The sequence below is a fragment of the Rhododendron vialii genome, chromosome 11a (assembly GCF_030253575.1).
Source record: "Rhododendron vialii isolate Sample 1 chromosome 11a, ASM3025357v1".
Lineage (NCBI taxonomy): Eukaryota > Viridiplantae > Streptophyta > Magnoliopsida > Ericales > Ericaceae > Rhododendron > Rhododendron vialii.
The window spans coordinates 25,158,290-25,180,755 of NC_080567.1; the positions used below are offsets into that span (position 1 = coordinate 25,158,290).

General features: G+C 41.7%; 2 protein-coding genes across 8 annotated transcripts in view; both read right to left on the bottom strand.

Moving 5' to 3' along the window:
• Positions 1-552: 552 nt before the first annotated feature.
• LOC131306502 (MDIS1-interacting receptor like kinase 2-like) overlaps positions 553-22,466 on the bottom strand; it is a 57,188-nt gene continuing 35,274 nt past the window's right edge. The window contains exons 2-5 of one of the 7 annotated variants that reach the window (XR_009193913.1): positions 3,222-3,635; positions 2,158-2,348; positions 2,057-2,080; positions 553-1,301 (exon numbers count right to left, since the gene is read on the bottom strand). Coding sequence is in view for 2 of the 7 variants with exons in the window: in XM_058332777.1 (XP_058188760.1) it covers positions 3,244-3,635 (392 nt within the window). In the remaining 5 variants the exon portion in view is untranslated. Of the gene's footprint in view, positions 1,302-1,369; positions 2,349-3,150; positions 3,636-22,466 lie in introns of those variants that run through there. The other 6 variants (XR_009193912.1, XR_009193910.1, XR_009193909.1 and 3 more) reach the window with 6 other exon arrangements.
• Positions 5,721-8,721, bottom strand: LOC131306499 (probable leucine-rich repeat receptor-like protein kinase At1g35710). The gene is made up of 2 exons (XM_058332772.1): positions 6,717-8,721; positions 5,721-5,996 (listed from the first exon to the last, which is right to left on the bottom strand). The coding sequence occupies exons 1-2, from the start codon at positions 8,620-8,622 to the stop codon at positions 5,761-5,763; spliced, it is 2,142 nt and encodes a 713-aa protein (XP_058188755.1). The 5' UTR covers positions 8,623-8,721; the 3' UTR covers positions 5,721-5,760.

The following is a 22,466-nucleotide window of genomic DNA, read 5'->3' on the forward strand; positions in this document are numbered from 1 at the left end:
AAACTAAATGGTGCGAACAACTTTTTAAGATGATTTGTAGGTAGCTTGAATTCCAGACGAAACATGCATCTAGACTTAGAATCACTAATTAAGATGATTTGTGTTATTATTGATTTTATTACTAATTACTGAAATAAATTTTAGTACTAAATACTGCCGGGGTGTTTTATTGTCATTTTTAATACTTCTGCTTGACAATTTCAATCCAAACATTGAGTTTCTTCGGTGTCCATACATCGGTCCTTTGTTTCCTTTTTACTGGTTTTTTTACAGGCGGCCTTTCAATCCGTCATTAGAATTTAATTTAGTAATTAAGAATATCTAAGAGCATTTTACGTGATGAGATCATTAACTCAAACTTTCAACTTTTTCTCTTTAATTTTGACAATATCTAAGAGAGGGTGGGATAAATTCTAGGTAGCAACTAGCAAAGTAGATATGATAAAACCTACAGGAGGTGAACAGGTTTGATTCCTGTAATAAGACAATTTTTTCTTTTCCAAGAAGTTTGATTAGCAAATCAAACGGATAATCAAAATAATGAAATTACTAAAAAATAAGTACGAGAAGAGTCTGAGGATTTTTATAGTGGTTCGGCTAATTGCTTAGTCCACTCTTCAATGATTGTTTCCCTTGAACAATCACTGGCATCCACTATGTTCTCAGAACTTACTACAGGGTTAGATTTTACAGGAGCCAACACTCCTTCACAATACTTCTTCTGGTACACACAGACCATGACGCTTCACAGACTCAGTGGTACACGCAGACCACAAATCAGGTACACGCAGACCTGATTTCACAATTCCAACTGATACACACAGACCAATTCCTCAAACTCTTGGCACACTCACACCTAGTGAGCGCACACTTCTCAAATCAAGCAAGAAACTCAAATCCTAACTGGCAACACAGTGGATTGGGTTCTCTCTCTCACAAGGTAGGATAAGTGTGGTGATGATCAATCCCTCTAAGGAAGGGTGATTTACAAGTGTAGGCTCAAACAAATGAGAGTATAAAATTCTACAGTGAATGCTCTCTCTGAAGTCTGAAGAGGATAAAACTACAATGTATATATCAGACTGGAATTCTTTGAGTGTTTGAATGATTGAATCCTTTGAAGGCTCTTTCTTCTCAATCAATCTGGCTACCTCTCTGATGAAGACTTATCCTTTAAATAACCAAGAGTAAAAACCCACAAAGTCTTCTATTGTAAATGACCAACGTTCATCTCATTTACTCTATGCTTTCTCTTATACGGCTCAACGGTCAGAAGAATTAATGTCTTGATCTCTTTTGAGCTACAAAGTCAATAAAGCATGTGACAAATCTATGAAGGAAATATATTAGCACATAATCACCATAACCAAGAACATATATTTGAAAAAGCCCAAAAAGGATAAATATAGGTGTGCAAATATAATCCCCATAAAAAGGTTTATGGAAATCAAAGAGATTTGGCATGGACCCATATTTAAAGATGAGAGAGAAAGTGAAATAAAACAGAGCAATGTAAAAACTGGTTCTCGATATTGGTCTTCACTTTAAAATCCAAAAGTGAGATCCAAAAGAGTAATCTGGTTTTCAACAATGGACGACACCATAAAATCCAGAACTGAAGTCCAAAACTTGGACTTTGCAACTGGACGTACAAAGCCATTAGATAGAGGTCCAGAACTTGACGTGAGATCCAATCATGAGATCCAAAAGCCTGTGAACCATACTTCTAAATACACCAAGCTAAGAAATATTATACATTCATAAATAATCACAAATTACATCATCGTTTGAAAATTATTCCAACAAAACATCATTATCAAAATCAAATCCCTAACAGGATACTTTGCTCATTGCCACATGACAAAATGAGCAAGACTCCTCATCAGGAATGATCACTGTTCAAGAGACTTCATGGCTATGCCTAGTTCGAATGTGAAGGTCCGGTAAATACAGTGCCGTATGGAGATTTGAAGCTTACCATATGCATTATTGTTTAGTTAAGATTAACACTGAATGAGATAGGGAGTTCAAAAATAGAGGCAGCAAAAGTACCTACGTGGAGCAGCGTATCCAAAAGTCCCTGCAAATGAAGTCCAATTAGATGGGTCACTCTTCATGACTTTCGCGGTGCCGCAATCAGAGATGTGAGCTACGTACTTTGAATCTATCAAAACATTCTTCCTTGACAAGTCTCGAAGAGTGATTGGAAGAAAACGATTGCGGTGCATGTAAGACAACATTTGCCACACTTCAACAACATCCATTGTCTTAATCCAATATAACGACTCTACTGCTTCTTCCTCCAAGCTGAGAATATGTCCCAAGCTTCCTCCATTCAAAACGAGTGCCTTTCATCACATGTGAACAAAATCCATAAAGCTTTATAATATTTTCAGGTTGTATCTTTGCTAATGTACCGATCTCACTAGCAAATCCTAAAAGACTCCGGCCATCCGATGACACATGAAGTTTCTTTGCAGCAACTGTGTGACCATTATGTAGGGCAACTCTATAGACAGTACTCCCCCCTCCGTAATAGCTTCATATTGCAAACAAATTATCAATGTTAATTAGACTTGGCTTTCTCTCCGTGTTCACTAGTTTCTTACAAAAAGCTACACACACAAAGGGAAAAAAACTGAAAAACACCACTGAAAGAGGCAGAAAATTCCAAAACAGGAAGTAAAAAGTAAAATCTAGTATTACCATTTTTTAACCATATCAACCTTTATTACCTTTGAGTGACTTAAATGGAGCCTCTCAAATCTAGTTGATTGTTTAGGATACATCCACTGATGTAAGGCTTTATCATATTGACAGATTGAATTACCCCTTAATTTTAGTGCCAGGGTGAAAGTCAAATAGGAAATGGAATGGAAGGTTATTTTGGGGTTAAGCGGATGCTAACAGACGTTTTGATTTCAAACTCTGACACTGTATTTCTTTGGTATATTGATCCACTGTATATACTGGGAAAAAAATCACCCCTTCATTTCATATCATGTAAATCTTCACCCCAAAATAATTGGCTATTTGACCTTAATAGTTGATTTTAGAACCACAAAGAACTTGTATTTCTTTCATCTCCATGACAATTATTTTTTCAATAAACATAGTCTATTGTACATCATATCAAGTTTATTCAATATCAACAAAGCAAAAAAGATAGCAGAAAGCAGACAAAAGAAAAGTGAAATTGTACGGTCATAGCAAAAACTCACAAGAGCTTAAGTCCAAGGAAACTCAAGAAGTGAAGCTGTTGGCACCAACGAGTTCTCCTAATGTAATCATGTGTAACTGATTTTGCAGAGATGGCTTTGGATTTGACATCGTCCTAGCAACTTGCTGCATGGTTGGTCGAGAAAGCGGTCTAGCATTCAAACATGCAAATGCTACTTTTGCAGCAACCACTATTTGTTCTGCCACTTGATTTGTAGGAGGCGGCAGGCGTTGGTCCAACACATCCTTGAATAAAATCCCATGTCCAGTTTTTGATGATGACGACGACGGCGACGAAGATGATGATAGAGATGAGATGAGATCACGTGGATGCTCCCCAATAATCACTTCTAGTGCCAGCACCCCAAAACTGTAAATGTCGCACTTCTCATTCACTTCCATTGTATATGCAAGTTCTGCGAAAAAATGCCCAGGGGAAGAAAATATTTGACTGAAAAGGTTGTTTGATGGGAGGAAGGGGAGAACTATGCTCATGCTACATATCAGGCATTGGTGAAGTTGCAAATTTATGCACAGATTCACTTTCAGTTTTGTGTAGAGTTCATGACGGTGGAAATAACATAAGCCACATGAATGCCATTGCCGAAACTTTATAATTAACATTGAAACCTGATTGGGAATAAGAAAATCATAATTTCGAATAGTAAGCAATCGTTAATTAAAAAGACTAGTATGAGAGAGTGGGGTAAACCATAAAATATGCTTCCTGTCAATTCCAGTTATCAAATTAGTACCTTGCTCACTCCCATACGAGAAAACCAAAAAAGCCTCATCATGAATTAATGTTCATAATTCTTGAGACTTCAAGCCTTTACACATTACATAAATTCACTGTCCTAGCAATATATAAGCGGCAAAAACTTGGTATATTCTTGATTGGTTTAGAAGTAAAATGAAACTACCATGTTAAGGTCGACTTGGAGATTAAAAAAACAAGCAAGAAAAACTTGCAATGGATATACATACCAGGAGCAGTGTATCCAAATGTTCCCGCAAATGAAGTCCAATTGGCGGAGTCAAGTTTCATAAATCTAGCTGTCCCGAAATCAGAGATGTGAGCCACGTACTCAGAATCAAACAAAATATTTTTGCTTGATATGTCACGATGGATGATTGGAGGCGAACAATCATGGTGCATATAAGACAGAGCATCTGCCAAACCTTTAACAACGTCGAGTCTTTTGTTCCAATCAAACTCTACTACTTCTTCCTTCGAGGCTAGTACCTTTCGCAAGCTTCCACCTTGCAAGAACTCATAAACCAAAAAAGAGTGTCTTGGATGTTAACAAAACCCAAAAAGCCTTATGATGTGGTGGTGCCTTATCTCTATTAATGTACTAATTTCACTCATAAAGCCCTTTTGATTAACTGAGTCACCATCAGATGCATGATGCGTGAAGTTTCTTCACAGCAATTACTTGACCATTTGGTAGGGCAGCTCTATAAACAGTACACATCCTCCTTCCCCAATGCAATATTTGGCACTGAAGTTCTCAGTCGTTTCAATGATGTTTTCGTACACCATTTTCCCATCATAACTCCATATTGAAAACAAATTTTCATTATTTACTTGTCTTGGCTCATTTGTTGCGCTCTTCATTTTCTTACTAAAAGACAAGCAAAATCCGAGAACCATGAGGGAAAGAACTAGAAACCCAAAAGTAGGAAGTGCAATTAGGATCAACAACTTCTTTTCCTTCTTTCTTGGAACCCCGTCAAGCTCGCAAGTCTTCAAACCAGTAGCATTACCACATAGACCTTCATTACCTCTAAGTGCCTCAAATGGAGCCTCTTGGAAAGCTCTGATATGAGGAAGAGGACCCTCTAGATGATTGTAGAATACATCAACTGATGTCAAACTTATCAGATTATCAAAAGAAGATGGTATGGATCCAGAGAGTTCATTGTGGGAAAGATTTAGCATTTCTAACCTTTGCAATGCTCCAATCTGTTGTGGTATCTTACCAATAAACAAGTTATCACCTAGATGAAGACTTTCAAGTCCATGGAGTTGACCTAGTCCTAAAGGAATGTTTTCCCCAAGTTTATTATTGCTCAAGCTCAAGTTCAATAGCTTCATGCAGTCCCCTAACTCCTGAGGGATTGAGCCACTTAGTTTGTTTCTTGCCAAATTTAGAATCTCTAAGTTGGCAAGGTGACCGAGTTCTCGAGGAATATTACCTGACAGTTGGTTATCATTCAACCTAAGGTCGAACAATGAAACCAAACTACCGAAATTCTTTGGGATCTCTCCAACTAGATGATTTGAAGAGAGATGAATTCGAGATAGTCGAGTTGCATCTACCAATGTAGGCGGTATGCCTCCAAAAATATTATTATTGGACATTTTGAGGCTTTTTAAATTGTTACACTTTCCCCATCTTGGAGATAGTTCACCAAAGAAATTGTTGTCGCTTAGATCAATATAATCCAAATTCGGGTATATTCCAAAATCTTCTGATATGTTTCCCGAAAAATGGTTTCCCTCAAGCCTTACCCTGTATAAGCTGCTACAATTTTTCAAGCTTTTGGAGACGAGTCCACTGAAATTGTTGTACAAGGCTGTAAATTTTCAAGTGATCCAGTCAAGCATAGGTCTTCTGGTAAATGACCAGTTAACATGTTATTATCTACGGCAAATTTTCTCAAAAGTGTAAGATTGTTCAAGTGTGGGGGAATAGATCCAGTAAGTTGGTTATCAAAAAAAGATAAAGACACAACAAATTCCAGACTCCCTATACAACTAGGGATTGCACCTGTGAGATTGTTCATAGAGAGTGCGAGACGAACAAGGGACTTTAGCATCCCCACTTCTTCAGGGATCAACCCGGAAAGATGATTGTTGTAAAGGTAAAGAGTGGTTAAGTTGGCCAAGTTCCCTATAGATGCAGGGATTGCACCCGTGAGACTGTTTGAGTCAAGTTTGAGATTAGCCAAGGACCTTAGCATCCCAACTTCTTCAGGGATTGAACCCATGAGATTGTTCGTTGACAATTCAAGATCAGTGAGGGATATTAACATCCCAATTTCCTTAGGGATTGATCTAGAAAGATGATTTCTGTAAAGTTGCAAAGTGGTTAAGGTCGCCAACTTCTCAATAGAAGCAGGGATTGAACCTGTGAGATTGTTCGTATCGAGTTCGAGATCAGTGAGGGACTTTAGCATGCCAACTTCTTCGGGGATTGACCTAGACAGATGATTTTCATAAAGGAGCAAAGTGGTTAAGTTGACCAAATTCCCTATAGAAGTAGGGATTGATCCGGAAAGTTGGTTTCTATGAAGGTAAAGAGTGCTTAAGTTGACCAAGTTCCCAATAGAAGCAGGGATTGAACCCATGAGATTGTTCGTTGACAATTTGAGATCAGTGAGGGATATTAACATCCCAATTTCCTCAGGGATTGATCCAGAAAGCTGATTTTGGTAGAGTTGTAGAGTGGTTAAGGTTGCCAAGTTCCCAATAGAAGCAGGGATTGAACCCGTGAGATTGTTCGTATCGAGTTCGAGATCAGTGAGGGACCTTAGCATGCCAACTTCTTCAGGGATCGACCCGGACAGATGATTTTCATAAAGGAGCAAAGTGGTTAAGTTGACCAAATTCCCTATAGAAGTAGGGATTGATCCGGAAAGTTGGTTTCTATGAAGGTAAAGAGTGCTTAAATTGACCAAGTTCCCAATAAAAGCAAGGATTGAACCCATGAGATTGTTCATTGACAATTTGAGATTAGTGAGGGATATTAACATCCCAATGTCCTCAGGTATTGATCTAGAAAGCTGATTTCGGTAAAGTTGTAGAGTGGTTAAGGTCGCCAAGTTCCCAATAGAAGTAGGGATTGAACCCGTGAGATTGTTCGTATCGAGTTCGAGATCAGTGAGGGACCTTAGCATGCCAACTTCTTCAGGGATCGACCCAGACAAATGATTTTCATAAAGGAGTAAAGTGGTTAAGTTGACCAAGTTCCCTATAAAAGCAGGGATTGATCCGAAAAGTTGGTTTCTATGAAGGTAAAGAGTGGTTAAGTTGACCAAGTTCCCAATAGAAGCAGGGATTGAACCCATGAGATTGTTCGTTGACAATTTGAGATCACTTAGGGATATTAACATCCCAATTTCCTCAGGGATTGATCCAGAAAGCTGATTTTGGTAAAGTTGTAGAGTGGTTAAGGTCGCCAAGTTCCCAATAGAAGTAGGGATTGAACCCGTGAGATTGTTCGTATCGAGTTCGAGATCAGTGAGGGACCTTAGCATGCCAACTTCTTCAGGGATCGACCCGGACAAATGATTTTGGTATAGTTGCAGAGTGGTTAAGTTGACCAAGTTCTCTATAGAAGTAGGGATTGAACCCGTGAGATTGTTCGTATCGAGTTCGAGATCAGTGAGGGACTTTAGCATGCCAACTTCTTTAGGGATTGGCCCGGATAGATGATTTTCGTAAAGGCACAAAGTGGTTAAGTTGACCAAATTCCCTATAGAAGCAGGGATTGTGCCAGTGAGATTGTTTTCAAAGAGTCTGAGATCACTAAGAGACCTTAGCATTCCAATTTCTTCAGGGATTAATCCGGAAAGTTGGTTTCTATGAAGGTAAAGAATGGTTAAGTTGACCAAGTTCCCAATAGAAGCAGGGATTGAACCAGTGAGATTGTTCGTTGACAGTTCGAGATCAATGATGGACCTTAGCTTCCCAACTTCTCCGGGGATCGACCCGGACAGATGATTTTTGTAAAGGTGCAAAGTAGTTAAGTTGACCAAGTTACCCATAGAAGTAGGAATTGAACCAGTGAGATTGTTGGAATTCAAAGTGAGCTCAATAAGAGAAAGGAGCAATCCTATTTCGTGGGGGATGGAGCCACCTATTTGATTTTGGTGCAGCTCCAAGGTCTTGAGATTTGACAATTGGCATATTCCAGGTGGAATTGAGCCAAAGAGACGGTTGGCGGACAAGCTAAGATGGGTGAGTCTCCAAAGGCTACCAATCGGGGAGGGGATGGTCCCATAAACCGAGTTGTTTGTAAGATCAAAGCTGAGAAGATGAGGGAGGGAAGAGAAATTCAGATTCGAAAGTGTACCTCTTAAGCCATAACCCTCAAGGTCAATATGAGTGATGACGCTGCCAGCCATTTTGCAACCAATTCCAATCCAATTGCAGTGGTTGCTTCCGACAACCCATGAGGACAGGAGAGATTGGCTTTGGTTGTCAAGGCTAACTTTCCATGCCAAGAGAGCCGCTGCTTCCATTCCTTCTTCTCCAACTTCTTTCTTAGTTGAAGAAGAAGAAAAAGCAGTGGAATCAAAAGGAGAGACGAAAGCGAGGACGATGAAGAAGACAAAAAGACATTGGGATGTAACGAACAGGTTGGGAAGTGTCTTTGCTAGTAAGAGTGTCATTTTTGGTTCGGTACTATGAAGCTATGAAAGGAAGTTGTGGATTTTGGGAATGAAGAGCTTCTAAGTGAATGGAGAAGTATTTATAGGGGCAGTAAATACTTGCAAGATCTTGCATCCTCTATATGACACTTCAGAAATTCCATTGAGAACACTTTGGACGTTCCAATAAAGGTAGCCATGCACTCTGAGCCACATAAGTTGTGTTCAATAAATTGCTTTTCCATGTGTGTCCAATACAAATGACCTGCTGCTATTCTCCGTCTCCATTGGTTATACTCAGACACCTCACAATTTACGCAACCACTTGACTTTCAAGAGCAACGGTTGCTTTTAAGGTTTTGTCTTGATTGAGCAGAGGCGTAGTTAGAAATATGCATTATTGGGGGCACCATAAAACCAAAAACTCCAGTGACCACCAACTTCCGACAACTTCCCACAGAGCCACGACCTTATTGAAAATTTTCTTAGTTTGAATTTTGTGTTTGCCACTATACCTCTCTTTTTTTCACAAATTTTCATAGACAATTGGTATAAACGTTTCCTAGGAATGTATTAAAGAGTGATATTGCGATCTAGAGGAGGAGAGGGAAAAAGATACTTCTTCTTTTTGCCAATCAAATGAGTTAGTACGTACTAAGACTCTATTTGTTTAGGTGTGAATATTTTTATACAAAATGTTTTACTTATTTTTTGGTGTTTGGTTGTGCAAAAATCAGAAAAATATTTTACCAAGTTAAACATTTTACTTCGTATGGCTAAAAACATAAATTTTTTTTTTGAAAAGGTGGTAAGTCATTTCCAAACTTAACTTCCCTGCTCGACAAATAATTACGTTACTTTACTTAGCTCCCCTAGAGCTCCAATCTTATCCACTTATGACCTAACCATGTGCTTTCTCACCAAAGACGATAAATTTTGTATGTAATATACATAGATACATACATCATTTTACAACTATCATATCAACCAAGTACTGGAAAATAGAAACGCAACTTTTATTTTTTGCAAAATCAATATACATGGAAAAAATTTTACATCGAAAAATATTTTACTTTGAAACAAACGGAGCCTAAATCAAGAACATGTAGGAGCAAAGAAATAAAATGCTCAAAAACTTCTATAAAATTAAGATTGTGGCACTTCTTGCATGGCATTATAGTAAAATTGACATTGCAACAAAGAACGCTAAAATATGAGAATTTTCACACTCAAAAGCATAACAAAAACAGTATGTCCTGTGGGTTTGTCTAGCTTATCAATTTACTTGGCTTTTGAAGAAAAAATTTGTCTGTGTTGAATTTTTAGTATGCAGCGTAGCGAAATTTGTATGTTGATTTCTAGAGATGAGAAAACTCGAAAACACGAAACAGTAACAAAATAATAAGCCCACAATCCCTCATTATTGTTTTTATGTTAAAAAGTACATTTTGAAGGATAAAAGTTGATGTCTTAAATATTCAAAAAATTAGATGATAAGTGTGCTAAAATTAAAGGTACAAATTAGTTCAAGAGGCTTTTTTTTCCTTAATAAAAAAAAATTAGCATTGCAGCGGGGCACTTGCAATATCCATCCTTAAAATTAAAGGTAAAAATTGTACCCATGTCTTCTTATTTTTAGACTTCGTCGTATCTCCGTACCTGTATCCCATATCATCAGTGTGTGTGTGTATATATCCAAGCTTGATAGCCTAACATTATCTTTACCGTTCAGAAATCCCTACAAAAATCTTTAATCCCTACACAACCTTAATTACAGTTCAAAAAAAAAAGAAAAACATAATTGTTCCTGTATTTTTCTTCCCTCATGCCTCCATTTTACAAAATTTTCATTTCTCTGTGGCCTCATTTCCTAATGGTTATGAGGGAAAAATAGAGGATCCAAAAGTGCGATTGCGTACATTCTAAATCGTGAGTTATTTGTCCCTCCTGTTCAATTTGTGCAAGAACAAGGGTGGTGGTAAACATGAATTTAAAAACCAGAATACAAAAAATATGATTTTGAAAAAGCTTCCATTTTTTTCCCCTAGCCTTCACAAACATGGTCTTAATCGAACATTTCTTTCCACAAATTCTTGCTACACGTCAAGCCGTCTTATCTTGAAAAGTCTCCAACTACAGATTTGGTGCCTCGGGGTCCTATACTCATGTGGTCACAATGTGTTGTCTGTAAATATTGAGATTGTCCAATTATGCTAACACAGTAAGAAAGTGAGGACCGAAGTTGAATGGATACATCGTCGGAGGTTAAAAGTACCGGTTGTTGGATACTGACACTCTCCGACGCATGTCTTACACTCAAATCCCAAATGTCCATTTTTTTTCGACATTCTCCTCTTGGACACTCCAAGAGCACTCTAAAAAATTGTCCGGCCACTCTCCGGCTACTTGCAAAAACAAGTCAGGGGCGTTATCTCAAATAGTGGCCTCCAATGTAAACTTTGGGAAGTCCTATTATAAAGACACACATAAATAGTGAAACCTTTTTGTTGATCAATACTCCTACTATTTTGAATGATGTCAGGATAAATAAGATTTTAGCTATATAGGGTGTTACAAATTTACGATTAGGCCTTATTTTTTGTTTTTTACTCATACTAGTACACGCAAATTCTATTTAAAATGTGTCCGCAAATGTGTCGTTTCATTAATTTTCGTAAAGATTAAGTGCAGGAGTTGCTTCGCGTGTCTCTGTCGACGCTACGTAAGTCAAAGCCTTATTTGGACTGCAGATCAAACATTCCGGAAAGCAATTCATCAGGAGATTCGTTAGTTAGTTTGTTAAACAAATGCTACATACCACTCCGATTTGTTGAAGTTCTACAAGTTTTCCCATCAGAAAATATATCTATTCTGTGTTTGGACCGTAAAGAGAATGAAGAGAGGGAAATTCGTTGAAGTGTTTGATACCCCAAGTTACAATCATTTCTTATCTTCCTATGTTTATATTTGGCCTTGCTTTTTTTTTTTTTCTTTGCTATGACTAAATTTAGACAGGGTATTTGCTGTGCTAAAGCCATATTACTTTGACTGCATGCAAGTTGTAATTGCTAAATACGACTTCAAAATACAGTTCATAGATTTCACGGTTTGTCATTTCTACATTGTATGATTGGTGGAAGTCTCGATTGGATTGCCCAAAAATATCAGTTTTTATCTTTTGTGTTTGTTTTCTTGGTTCTTGTTTTACTTCAGAAATTTCAGATCAAACATAAATGCTATGCCGTGCGTTGAGGAGATCGAAGAAAAATCGTAACTAAATGCCACCTAGAGGTGCACGTTTCGTGCCGTGCCGTGCCATTCAACTTCCGTGCCAACCGTGCTTCGTGTCGTGCCGTGCCGTGCCCGTTTACTTAAATCGTGTTGTGCCGTGCCGTGCTATTTTCAATCGTGTCGTGCCGTGCCGTGCCCATTTACTTAAATCGTGTCGTGTCGTGCCGTGCTATTTTTCAATCGTGTCGTGCAGGGCCGGGCCCATTTACTTAAATCGTGTCGTGCTGTGCCGACCCGTTTTTTAATCGTGTCTTGTCGTGCCGTTTTTCAATCATGTTGTGCCGGGCTGGGCCCATTCACTTAAATCGTTTCGTGCCGTGCTGGCTCGTTTTTTTTTAATCTTGTAGTGCCATTTTCAATCGTGCCAACTGGGCCCATTTACTTAAATCGTGTCGTGGCATGTTGGCCCATTTTTTAATCGTGACGTGCCCGTTTTACTTGATTGCCGTTTTTAATCGTGTCGTGCCCATTTAGAGGTGTCAAACGGGCCGTGCTTCAAACCCAAGTTCCATAGGACTTGGGTTTGAATCACATGAAGGTTTTTTTTCTTTAAAATTAGTTTTTTCCTTATTTATTTTTAGTTGTTCCAATTTAAAAGCTTATTTTTTATAAATTATGAAACTAAAATGCCTTGTTTTGTAATTAAAATTATTGTCATTTAATCACATTATATTCATGAGTCACAAGTCAAATTAATAACTTTTTTTCCGTGCCTTGTGTTGTGCCCAGTTAGAACCGTGTCGTGTCGTGTCCAGCCAAAACCATGTCGTGCCGTGCCCATTCAACTACCGTGTCGGGTCCGTGCCCGGCTAGAACCGTGTCGTGCCGTGCCGTGCCGTGCCCATTTAACTACAGTGTCGTGTTGTGCCGTGCCAGGCCAACTTCCGTGCCGTGCCCGTGCCCGTGCCTGCTCACTTCCGTGCCCCGTGCCAGTCCGCGTGCCCGCTAAAACCGTGCCGTGTCGTGCCGTGCTAGGGCACGACCGTGCCCGTGCCCGTGCCCGTGCCCACATTTAACCGTGTCGTGCCCGTGTCGTGCCGTGTCGGCCCGACCCGTTTGACACCCCTAATGCCACCCATAGTTGTGGTCCCTTATTTATTGTTTGAACTGGAAATGAACATGAGCATTCAGTTCAATTGCTTTCAACACTCTACAAGTCAAGCTAATAAATCTAACTTCACTGACGGGAATATCTTATTGGCTAGGTAAAGCTAAAATGTAGTATATACACCTCCGTTGAGTTGTCGGGAATGTTGTGTGGAAAATTGGTTCTCAGAAAAAGTGAAGTGAGGTGAAGTTAAGAAAAATAAAATTTATTTTCATGTGTGTGTTCTGTTGACAAGAAATCTTGCTGAAAAATAAGAATCCCTTCTATTTGATAAGATCTATTTTGCAGGAAAGTATTTCTCAGTGGAAAAGTCAAAGCCGTAGGTATAACTTTCAAACACACAAAAAATTATAGGAAAATTGATTTTTCCGTCTTTTCCCTGCAACTGAACGGCACTGGTGTACTTTTACAATATTGCTCTAATTACAGAAGTTGAAATTTCTTCCCAATGAAAAAATACATCAAAATGCTATTTGTGGGTCCCATCGATCACAAGGTAGATTAGTCTCTGTATGAAATAGACATGTATGGGTCATGCTATCTGAAAGCTGACTGGTGCCATGGCCGTTGGCACCCCCACCCTTGCACGCAGCTCTGTCTTTGGATCCCACCCGCGTCATCGTTATCATTGGACCATCATAGTATTGGTAAGTTGCACAAATTGTCTTGTGCAAAGACTTGACTTGGGAGTATTTGGCCATAGATATCCATCTGAAAATAACAGCTCCTTAATTTAGGCTGTGTGGAATGCACCTTGAATTTGTGAAGGAAATCCATAACATTTTCTTTTCCCTCGACAAATATTCCTTCCACAAATCTTTAATCCAAGCACAGTCTAAAAGTTTTTTTTTTTTTCCCGTGTTTTTCTTCAATCACACCTCCAACAATGCATGAATTCTTGTTTCCTCTCTTACACAGGGAAAAGAAAACCCATAACTATATCTAATGAATAAGTTTTATCCAAACTCTTGATGAATTTTTGATTGCTAATGAGATAATTCATATGTGGAAAAAATCAAGGAGGAAAGGTGTGGTTCTTAAAATTGACTTTCATAAAGCATTTGACAGTGCTAATTGGGGTTTTTTGATGGTTATGCTTCGGAAGTCTGGTTGTGGTAGTAAATGGTGTTCATGGATAAAAGAAGGGCACAGTCCACTTCCACCCCCTGTGGTTATCGTCATGTGCAGATACCCTCCTCATGGTTCAAAATTGAGCACATAACCTACTTGTGGTTTTGAAAATGTGCGGATAGACCCACTGCCGTCATGTTTTCCATCCATATTAATGGAGGTGTATCTCACATGCCTCTAGAATGTAATCTGAGTCGTTCATAATGTATTAAATATAGAATAGAGTATCTCTGTAAAAAATCATCTCGATCAGGCATCAAAATCCAGTGATCTAATTTTTAGTAAATTCAAATTTTAAATTTTAATTTCATAACAAAATCGATTCGACAATGAGCTTTTCATTTTTTGATTGACTTGAATTTTGGCATAGATGTAGTACTCTTCAAAATTTACAATATCAACGGTTTGGATTCAATTTTTGATATAGGGGATTGTGTGGTTAGATTTAAAAAAGAAGAAGAATCAAGGGACATGATGAGGGTATATCGGTCTTTTAATGTTGTGTCCGTTAATATGGATGAAAAACATAACGGCAGGGGGTTTATTCGCACATTTTCAAAACCATAAGTAGATTATGTGCTCAATTTTGAACCATGAGAGGAGTATCTGCACATGACAATAACCACAGGGGATCAAAGTGGACTTTGCCCATAAAAGAATGCATTTCAACTGTGCAATTGTCTATCTTGATTAATGGATCCCCATGCCAACTGATGAGTTTAGGACACATAGAGGGCTTAGGCAAGGTGACCCTTTATCCTCTTTTCTTTTTAACATAGTGGTTGAGGCTCTTAATGTCATATTTGAGAGAGCTAGAGATGTGGGATTAATCAAAGGGGTGGAAGTGGGCAGAAGTGGATTGATTGTATCTCATTTGCAATTCGCAGACGATACAATTATTTTTTGCAATGATGATATTGAGGAGATATTAAACATTAAGAGGCTATTGAGATGTTTTCAATTTCTGTCTGGGTTAAAAATTAATTTCACGAAGAGTCAGTTATGTGGGGTTGGTATCGTGAAGCAGGATGTGAAAACTTTGGCCAGCCAAATGAAGTGCTTGAAGGGATCTCTTCCAATGAGATATTTGGGTAGGCCTACGGATCTCTTCCAAGAAGGATAAGTGTGGGGCTCCGTTTTGGGTGGTTCGTCCTTTTTGAATGGTGGTTCGGGGTTAGCTCCTGACTCCTTTGCTCAGTCCTGCAAAACGAAGCACGACTAAGAGACCACACCGAAGGTTCTCCGGGATGGCCCTCCGGTGCAAGAGTCAGTTTGCTTGCAAGGAAGAGTTAAAGATTGGGAGCTAGGGTTTTGTTTGAGCATACCTCTTCCAAGAAGACATAATGGGATATTTATAGGAAATCCTTCGCTTGGTCTCCAACATTGCACCAACGCTTGACACGCGTCGGCTGATGTCACTGTTGCATCACGTTTAGGGTTTTGCAACCGTTTTTATGATGAGCTGGCACCTTCACGTGCCACCATCATTGTCCTCATAACTGTTCGGATGATGTCACGACCATCATCATAGCCATGGTTGCTGTTCTGATGCGGATGAGCTGGATCGTCGGCCAAGCCATGCTCGGCATCGAGCATGTTGTGGGACCATCGGCAGCTATGTTGTGGGACCTTCGGCAGCTATCCAAACGAACGTTTCCTCCACCTCGAGCAGGTATAGAGAATGGAGTATTAAAGGAGGTATAATTAGAAGAAACCTCGGTGACAGGGACCTTCGGCTACGGTTGCTGATCCGAACGTCCAAAGAGAGATGTCTTGGAGTTGAAAGTAATGCTAGATCACGCTCGGAATGGCCGAGCCATTTTGCTCGGCCTGCTACAATAGCCCCTCAACCCATGCCGAAGCTTTTCACTCGGTATGGGTTGATTTAAGATTTGGCCGAGCTTGAACCTTCGGCAGATTAATCCGAGCCCTACATAAGGTAACAGCTGTCGAGTATTCGAACGGGTGTGTCAGTTGAAAGGACATCTAGGCAGACGAGGAGACGGCTGGCATGGGTAAGGGCTTCAATCGCCACGTGTCACGTAGAGGTTGGCGAGGGGTTCGGCGGTTAAATGATGGGCGGGAAATTCGAAAAGGCCCGCTCCGCTTATAAATAGTGGTGAGGGAGGAGAGAGAAAGTTCTTCTGCACTTTCTCTCTCTAGCGCTTGGAGCTTCTCTCTCTACATTTTCGTTCCAGAACTCAGCTTGAATCCAGATCCTCAACTTCAAGCCCCAAATCAACTGAAATCTTCAGGTATGTCTTCGATTCTTATCGATTTACTTTTTCTCTTGCTTTTCATGCTTATTTTCTGGGTTTTTGGGATGATTTTTTTGGGGGGTTTTGTACTGTATGAACAGTAGATTTCTGGGGAGAACGATGATGTTCATCCCTGAATTCAACCTGTTCTTCCGAGCCCCCATAGGATGTCTGGGGCTTCGCCGAACGATTTCTTTGATAGGGGTAAATTACCGAACGTTCCCAAACTCTCTTATTTTGCCGAACGTAGGTTATCTTTATAGAAGTACCGAGCCCACTATAGGTTAGCATGTGACTCGTGAGCTGATAAGATGAACCGAACTTCCAAACGATCTTCTTTGCCGACGCAGATTTCACTAGCTTAATACCCCTTTGTTCTTTTCCTAGGTCTGGCTCACGAGGTCATCGACGTGTCATCATACTCGGATTGCTCGGAAACCGAATCCGATCGTCAATTCCTCAGCGAACTTATCGATGGCGTAGGTTGAGGAATAGCCGAGCGGTTGTATCTTCTTCAACAAGGATGTCGGCAACTTCTCCAGTGACAGACGACTCTAACGCCGAGCGCGACTTCGAGTATGCTGCAGACGGATTTATTACAGAGCCGGAGATTAGTTTTTCTTCTGACACCCCGTCTGAGACCGAGCCACGGATGGGCCAAGAAGCCAAATCGAGGCTGATGTCAGGGGCCGAAGCTTTAACGTCGGCGCCGAGCGATGCTGATCTTTTCGACAAGGGACTGCTATGCCCTTATGCTCATTACTTTAGTGGCGACCCGGGAGAGTACGCAGCGTTTTGTACGAAGTACGACATTCCCGAGGATGTTCTGATTCATAGAGTCAAGAGCACCGATATTAAAGACCACAGGGATCACCGTCCCGAGCATATAACCGTACCTCTAATGGCCATCTGCGAGGCCGGGCTTCGGTTCCCCCTTCATCCCTTCCTTAGGGAGATTCTTTGGAAGTTTAGTTTGGCACCTCATCAATTGGCAATCAACAGTTACCGAATCATCATGTCGGTAATTGCCCTGATAGAGAGCCAAAATCTGGACTTCAAGCCGACGGACCTCTTCTTCACATACACAATGTCTCGTCATGGCAAATCTGGCCGTCGGTACCTTTCGACCCGGCCTAAGAAGAGCCCTTTGATCCAGGGATTATCCGACATGGACAAATGGGCCGATTTTTACCTCGAAGTTCACGGAAACTACGAGTTTGGCGACGGTTTACGTCGGTACGCAGTCCCTAAGGTTAAGGATACGAGAGGTATCAACGAACTGCTACTTTCTTACTTTAGTAGAATTTTGCTAGGCTTATTCTTTCGTTGCTTAACGCTTGCATTCTTGTTATCTTTTGTTTGCAGAGCTCGGTCCTATATCGAAGGGACTCAATACGAATTCCCGAGAGAAAGCTTGCGATACGCTCCTTGCCCAAGTTTGCCGACACGCTCCAACCCTTCTCGACTACAGACCTTCATACAAGGGTGTGCTGAGAAGGAAAGAGAAGAGTAAAGAAGCCGAAGCCGAACCAGGGAAGAAAAAAGCAGGTGCCCCCAAAACAACCGGAGCATCAAAAAAGGGGGGTGCTTCAAACGTCGAAGGCGTTCGGGAGAAGCGGCTACAGGGAGTGCGATTGCCGAAGATCGGATATACCGCCGAGGAGTGGCTCACTCCGCTTGGATCCGATATTCTAACTGACCCCGCTGTCGAAGATATGTCGAGGAGGAATATCCCTAGGCCCGTCATCCCAACGAAGTCAGCTAACCCGGCTCGCAGCCGTGGCTCTTCCGACCAGCAGCAACAGCAGAAGGAAAAGAGACAGAAGACATCCGAGGATGTTTTGCCGCTGAACGTTTCTCAGTCTGTCCCATCGAGCGTTGCCCGAGCCTCTCCTCCCAAGGAACAAAAGAATCTTTCCGAGCCTCACATCGACCTTACCGACCCTGAAACCGAGGCTGCTATCCGACGGCATTTCAGTCCTTCGTACACAATGTCTGACGGAAGGGTCTTGCAATTGAGTGATTCCGTTAAGGAAGAACCAAACCTTGCAGTGACGCTCCTGAGGGGTCTAGCTCTTCCAAGAGACTATGACCAAGTTCCGACCGACCTGATCCCAGGGCTCGGGGAAATGTGCTCGCATCTTGTGCAGGTATTACTTGTGCTTATTTTTGCTTAGTTTTTGTACTTGTGATTTTTGCTTTGTACTTGCCTTGTGGTAATCTTTATCTCCTTGTTTTTGACAGGCTGGACAGGCTGCCCTGAAAGCCTATGACAAGGCCACCAAAGTGTCTGCCGAGCGCGAACGATACAGGTCTGACCGAGATTCCTACCGAACCAAGTGGAGGATCTCAGATCAGCAATCAAAGGATGCGGAAGCAGAGGTGGAGAGGCTGAAGAAGGAGCTTGCCGACGTTAAGGCTACTGCCGAGGCCAATGTTGAAAGGATGAGGGCAGAAGAAAAAGAGAAGCTCAAAGCTGCTGACGCCAAGGGCTATGAGGCCGGAATAAACCGAGCCGCACTGGAGTACACCCAAATAGCACATAAAATGGTGAATGAAGAGCTTGAGGCTCGGCTTCCTGATTTCTTCAAGCTGGGGTATATTGCAGGTGCCGAGGGGATGGCTGCTGTAATGGCCATTCAGGCCGACTCTGGCTTTCTAAAGCAGCTTCCTGAGCCGACTGTGCCTGACTTGGAGCTTCCGTACACCGAAGAGGAGTGCCAACCTTTACCTCCTGAGGATGACGATGAGGAGATGGTCGAAGCGCCTGTGGCCGATCAACAGGAAAAGGTTGGAAATGCTGAAAGCCATCCCGAGGCTCAGGAAAAAGTTACCGAAGATATCCCAGTTTAGGATTTTCTATAAGTGTTTTGTTTTTTTTGAATATTTTGAACTTTTCTTCTTTGGACTGGATGGGTCCGAACGTTTAGGATTTGCCATGCCAGATGTAATAGTTTTAAGGGGGTCGGCATCGAACGTTTTACCAAGCCGAGCCCTCTTGGTAGGAGATTCTGAATTTCAAGTTTGTGTTTAAATGACTTAGAAAAAATTCTCAACTTTGTTATTGTACTGAATATTTCTTCATGCCTTAGAAATATTTTCTGAGTTTGCTCGCCGAAGGTCAAGCAGCCTTGGCTTGTTTCCAGGTTTATTTACTTGTAACAGCCCCTGCGTTGGTATAAGGCTCGGCTTCAAATGCCAGTCTTGTGCCAACGTAATATGTTAAGTAAATGTCTTAAGTAGCAATTTGTTCAAGTCAAAGTATGAACATAGCCGAACCAATATGTTTAATCGAGTTGTGGCTGGAAATCAAATTGTCCGAGCCATAACATGTTTGCACAAAGAAATCCGAACGTAGCTGTAATTGTCAGAATACCGAGCTTATAGCGATTGATGTTTGAATCATTGTAATCAAATATAGAGAACACTGATGCTTTAGAAGTAGGAGAGGCTTTTCATTAAATAAAAGATGGTCAAAACAAGTACAGCATTGTGGTAGGAGAAAAGTAATAGTCTTGAGGGCTTTTGTGATAGATTGAGACCAATGAGAGACTTCAAAGGTAGGCCTTCCTGAGGTTCAAAGCGTTCCAGGGGTTCTCAATTTCCCTTCCCTCTTTGTCTTCTAACTTGTATGAGCCGTTGCTGACCTCTTTAATCACCCTATAGGGTCCTTCCCAATTCGGTTTGAATTTTGTCTTTTGGTTGGCTCGGACAACCTTCCGCCAAACCCAGTCGTCGGCTCTGAACTTCTTGAGCCTTACGCTTCTATTGTAGCCCCGAGCGACTTCCTGCTGATAGTTGGCTAACTTGAGCTGAGCATCGTCTCGCTTTTCTTCGGCTAAGATAAGCTCGGTTGCTACTGCATCATTGTTGGATCCTAGATCAAAAGTTTCGGTGCGCAGGGTCGGGAACCTTGATTCCAGTGGGATGACAGCCTCCATGCCGAAGGCCATTGCAAAGGGAGTTTGGCCAGTGGAGCGTCTGGGAGTGGAGCGATAGGCCCAAAGGACCCTAGGCAGTTCTTCGGCCCATTTTTCTCGTTTTGAGTCAAGCCGACGTTTGATGCCAGCACAAACAGTCTTGTTTGTGGCTTCGGCCTGGCCGTTGCCCTGGGGGTAGGATGGGGTTGAATTGAAGAATCTAATTCCGAACTCAGCACAAAGTCCAGTTAACTCTTTTCCGACGAATTGGGAGCCATTATCAGACACAATTGCATAAGGCACCCCGAACCTTGTGACGATGTTCCTCCAAACGAATCACCGAACGTCTGTTTCAGTTGTTGTGACTAACGGCTCGGCTTCCACCCACTTTGAAAAGTAATCCGTTGCAATGATCAAAAACTTGAAGCCCCCAGGGGCAGTTGGAAGTTTGCCTACTATATCCAAGCCCCACTGAGCAAAGGGCCATGGACTAGTGATAGGTTTGAGAGATTGAGCGGGTTGCCTTGGTACGGGGGAGAAAAGTTGGCAAGGCTTGCACTTTTTAACCACTTCTTCACAATCTTTCTTCATTCCTTTCCAGAAGTATCCCTGGCTGAGAGCTCTTTGACATAGGGAACGTCCGCCAGAGTGACAACCGCAGCTGCCAGAGTGGAGCTCGGTTAAAATAATTGGGACCTCGGTTGGGTGAACGACTCGGAGATATGGCCAGGTGAAGCTTTTCCTGTATAGTTGGCCGAGCTCAGAGATCCAGTAGTAGGCTGCTTTGCTGCGTACACGGTGGGCCTCCTTTTTGTCAGAGGGAAGAGTATCATCTTTGAGGAATGAGATGATTTCATCCATCCAACTTGGGCCGAGGGAAATGTTGTATACTTCTTCCGATACTTCAAAGCTCGGCTGGTGAATCTCGCCGAGGCTGATGTGTCGGTATTCAGATGCTTTGCTTGCCGAGGCCAAACTTGCAAGAGCATCGGCATGAGCGTTGTTCTCTCTGTTGATCTGTTCGATTTGGAATCATTTGAACCCTCGGATTAGCTCTAGAGCGGTAGCTTGATACTTAATCATTCTTGGGTCCCGAGCTTCATAATCACCTGTTATTTGATTGACGATCAGCTGAGAGTCGCAGAACACTTATAGATCTTCAACTTGTAGACTTGCCGCGGCTCGGAGGCCAGCAAGCAGAGCTTCATATTCGGCTTCGTTGTTTGTGGCTTGGAAGTTGATTGTGATAGCACTTTCATGAAGGACGCCACAAGGGTTTACAAGAACAACCCCTGCACCCGAGCCGTTGCTGTTTGATGCCCCGTCAACGTGCAATTTCCAAACGTCTCCGCTAAATAAGTTCCAAACTTTTCGAGCCTCTTGTTGTTCTAGCATCCCATAATTAGGCTTGACCAATGTTTCCTCGTCCGGGCTTCCAGGGGTGAACTCAGCAATAAAGTCTGCCAATACTTGTGCCTTGATTGCAGTTCGAGGCTCAAAGTGGATATCAAAGTTTGCTAATTCGACCGCCCACTGAGATACTCTGCTTGATAGATCAGCTTTCCTCAAGAGATTTTTAAGTGGAAACTCCGTGAGAACTATGATGGGGTGCTCTTGAAAATAAGGGAGCAATTTCTGAGCTGCTGTAACCAATGCTAGAAGAAGCTTCTCCAGTGGCAGATATCTAGTCTGTGCTGGGAGCAAGGTTCGGCTAGAAAATTAGATTGGTTGGTCCTCAAGGCCTTCCCGTCGGACAAGTGCCGAGCTCACGGCGTGTGGAGAGACAGCTAGATAGAGATGAAGAGTTTCGAAAGCTACTGGTTTGACAAGAAGAGGGGCCGAACTGAGATAAGATTTCAGCTCGGCGAGGGCTGCATCACAATCTTCCGTCCACTTGAAACTTCATCGGCTTTGCTTCTTAAGCGTTTGGAAGAAGACATGGCATTTATCCGATGAGCGGCTAATAAACCTGTTGAGAGCCGCTGCCATCCCTGTTAGCTTCTGAATTTCCCGAGGAGTGGATGGTGGTTTTAATTGCTGAATAGCTAAGATCTGGTTTGGATCTGCCTCGATACCGCGCCGAGTAACCAAGTAGCCGAGGAACTTCCCTGAGCTAACTCCGAAGGCGCACTTGTCGGCGTTAAGCCGTAGCTTATG

Coding starts and splice junctions, on each gene's coding strand:
- LOC131306499 (XM_058332772.1), bottom strand. CDS start 8,622: ATGACACTCTTACTAGCAAAGACACTTCCCAACCTGTTCGTTACATCC. Junction 5,997..6,716: donor CGATACGAACAATCTCACGG/GTTCAATCCCTG, acceptor ACAATCTCACAG/GTGCAATCCCTAGTTGTATA.